Below are 2,736 nucleotides of genomic sequence, written 5' to 3' on the forward strand. Positions count from 1 at the left end.
AAAGCATAGTGTTGTTTCTTTTGCTGGACGACCTCAATGTCTTGCTGGATGACACTAGAAATTTATTTATGCGGATCCCACCGAGACATGGGCCGGAGGAACGACTTCGCCTGTTGTGGATGCTCGATGACTCTCCGCAGTCGTTGCTCTTGAAGCGATGTTGTTGCTCTCACGCCGGCGCCGCAGGCGGGATGATTGAGACCGCCTTCGGCCCCGGCATTTCTCAACGCTCTGCTAGGAGAACATCTCTTCTACGGCAGGTTCAAATTTGCGTTTCTGCGGAAATCGGACCCGAATCACGCTGGCAGTCTCTTGCATGGACACAGACCTAGTATTTCCGGGGAATTATCGTCCCACAGCGAGGAATTCGGCGAACTATCGAATGCACAGACCTTCACACTTTGGAAAACTCCGATGGCCATGGTGAGAATTTTCTCTCGGAATCGTACTGTATCAAATTTGAGGAGCGTGTCGTTCATATCATCTTCCGGTAGCTGCCTCTCGCAGAAGTAAAGGCAGACTTCCTCCTGTTTCTTCCGAGCATCGCTCAGAACTCTGACCAGGCATCTCAGCTTCGCCTCCACGTACTGTCAGAAAATGCAACATGCCCACCCCGTGTGAACAACAGGGACAGAGATAGACTCAGAAGATTTCATCGGGAGTCCAGAAAAATTTCCACGTGCATGGGATTCAGTCGGGATTCCTCACCTTGATGAACAGCGCTGTGTCTTCCCTTTGACCGGCGGGGATTAGGTCCAAATTTGATATCAGCTCGCGCACTTTTTCTTTCAAATAATTCTTCTGCTCTCGAATCTCTTCGAGATCAATGCTTTCAAAAATTTGAGCGCCTTCGAGGAAATTGTCTGCGAATTCTTCGAAAGCCGTTTTCTCGAGATCGACGAATGGCCAGACGGCGCAGTCTAGCAAATTCAATTGGCCTCCCGTGGACTTCACTTCGATGCATGATTCCATGACTTCCAGATCGAATCCGTAATGGTAAATCTCATGCTTCTGGAATTTGCCACCGCAAGTTTTTGAGTATCTCCTCGGAAGCATCTCTCGGACTCTGAACACTTCCGTATGAGATCGGATAGATTGATTTCGCGGCCTCAATGTTTCCCGAAGAAAGCAAACTTACATTGTTAACATAATTCAGAACCGTCAGACAGTTGATTAACACAACATGTATGTTGGCATCGGTCATCAGCCAATCGCAGACATCGATGTATTCTGTCAAGCGTTGGAGTAGGTTCATTATTGGGAGGTCGAAAATGACATCGAACGACAGCGCCAGCACGCTGGGTCGGAAGCCCGGTATCGACGCAACTCGGTACAGAAAACGTTCTTCTTCCGAAAGGTAATCCAAGGAGCATTCTGAATGTTTGAAAACTTCAACCTGCAGTGATGAGTTGGTTCATGAGGCTAGTAATCTACCGGCGAGCTTCGTGTCTTCGGAGACTGCTGTTCAAAGAAATGCCGACCGAGAATACAGTTTCATCCGAGATCAAATTGAGACCAGCAAGCAATTATTGGATCTCATTGCGCTCCCCATCGAAAAAGTATATCTCCCTCCAGTCGGATTGGAGAAGAGGAAGTTCGGAAGGCCATCTTACCTCATCGTCGGTCGGAAGAATGGCGTCTAATAGCTTAAGTTTCTGTAGCATGCCCTTCCCGTCCTTGGTACTTAGAGCTCCCTGACCCGCGTGCACCTGCGTGAGACAAGTGAGCGTCACTCACCTACTAGCCTCACAAAGCTCTCGCACGCTCTGCGTCTGATCGACGGAATAATCAACGGGAGCCCGAGTCCGCGTGATATCGAGCCCCACCTTCCCGAAGAGTAGCGGAGGCAACTCGGAATTTTCCAGATGCGCCACGAACGAATCCTTATCTAATTCTAGCTTCGCGATGTTCTCCACGATAGTCCGTCGTCGTTCCGGATCTAAGATTTGCAGCAAGCTCTTCGTCTGTGGATAGAAAGATCGATGGAAGGGCGGCAGCTCTGGTTGTACTACTTCGAACTCCTGGAGTTTCGCGTTGGAGGGAGCTTCCGTTCCTCATACATAGACCTCGTTCGGAGAGCAGCTCCCCCTTCCTTAACACCATGGGTGCCTTTCCCGGTAACCTCCCGGAACTTCTGGCTACTCTCCATAAATGAGGGATATCCTGAACGAGATTTCCCGACCTTAGACTTGCTCGTGGGTGGAGGCTTCTTGAAATGCTCAGCCAAGCTGGCCAATCCGTATATTCTCATCACCCTCGCCAAATTGAGAGTCTCGAAAGCGACTTTCCACATCGTTTGACCTATCCAGAGTGAGATTTTTCATCGAGTGTACGGTTGATCATAATCCGCGGGATAGCCGCTTTTCGGTTTCGGGAATAGGAGCACGAGGTGCTTTGGGAAAACCCCACCTGAGTTGGCCTTATACGACGGTAGCGGCGGGAAGAAGACCCTGCGTGTAGCATACTTGGGTTCTGGAAAGTGGCCGAAGTAGTAATAAGGGTCGATTCTCGGCGGCCTTATGATCGGCTCAGGCGGCGGAGTGGGTGGCGGAGTTGGCCATAGTGGCGGCGGGGTGGGTGGCGGCGGCGTCGGGGTTGAAAGCCTCCGCGGCCGTTCGGCTTCGGGGGCTCCGGGAGCTTCAGGGGCTCCGGGGGCTTCAGGAGCTCCGAGGGCTCCTGCAGCTTCAGGGGCTCCGAGGGCTCCTGCAGCTTCAGGGACTCCGAGGGCTCCTGCAG

The 2,736-nt window shown here is 51.6% G+C and overlaps 1 protein-coding gene across 1 annotated transcript; it reads right to left on the minus strand.

Moving 5' to 3' along the window:
* Positions 1 to 296: 296 nt before the first annotated feature.
* On the minus strand, positions 297 to 2,293 carry LOC108864982 (uncharacterized). The gene is made up of 6 exons (XM_018641551.1): positions 2,183 to 2,293; positions 1,827 to 1,964; positions 1,614 to 1,709; positions 1,139 to 1,396; positions 709 to 1,011; positions 297 to 587 (listed from the first exon to the last, which is right to left on the minus strand). Exons 1-6 carry the CDS (start codon positions 2,291 to 2,293, stop codon positions 297 to 299), a joined length of 1,197 nt encoding a protein of 398 aa, XP_018497067.1.
* Positions 2,294 to 2,736: the final 443 nt, after the last annotated feature.

Source organism: Galendromus occidentalis, unplaced genomic scaffold (assembly GCF_000255335.2).
Source record: "Galendromus occidentalis unplaced genomic scaffold, Mocc_1.1 scf7180000075782, whole genome shotgun sequence".
In the NCBI taxonomy this organism is placed as follows: Eukaryota; Metazoa; Arthropoda; class Arachnida; order Mesostigmata; family Phytoseiidae; genus Galendromus; species Galendromus occidentalis.

Coding starts and splice junctions, on each gene's coding strand:
- LOC108864982 (XM_018641551.1), bottom strand. CDS start 2,293: ATGTGGAAAGTCGCTTTCGAGACTCTCAATTTGGCGAGGGTGATGAGA. Junction 1,397..1,613: donor TTCTTCCGACCGACGATGAG/GTAAGATGGCCT, acceptor TCATCACTGCAG/GTTGAAGTTTTCAAACATTC. Junction 588..708: donor ACACAGCGCTGTTCATCAAG/GTGAGGAATCCC, acceptor ATTTTCTGACAG/TACGTGGAGGCGAAGCTGAG.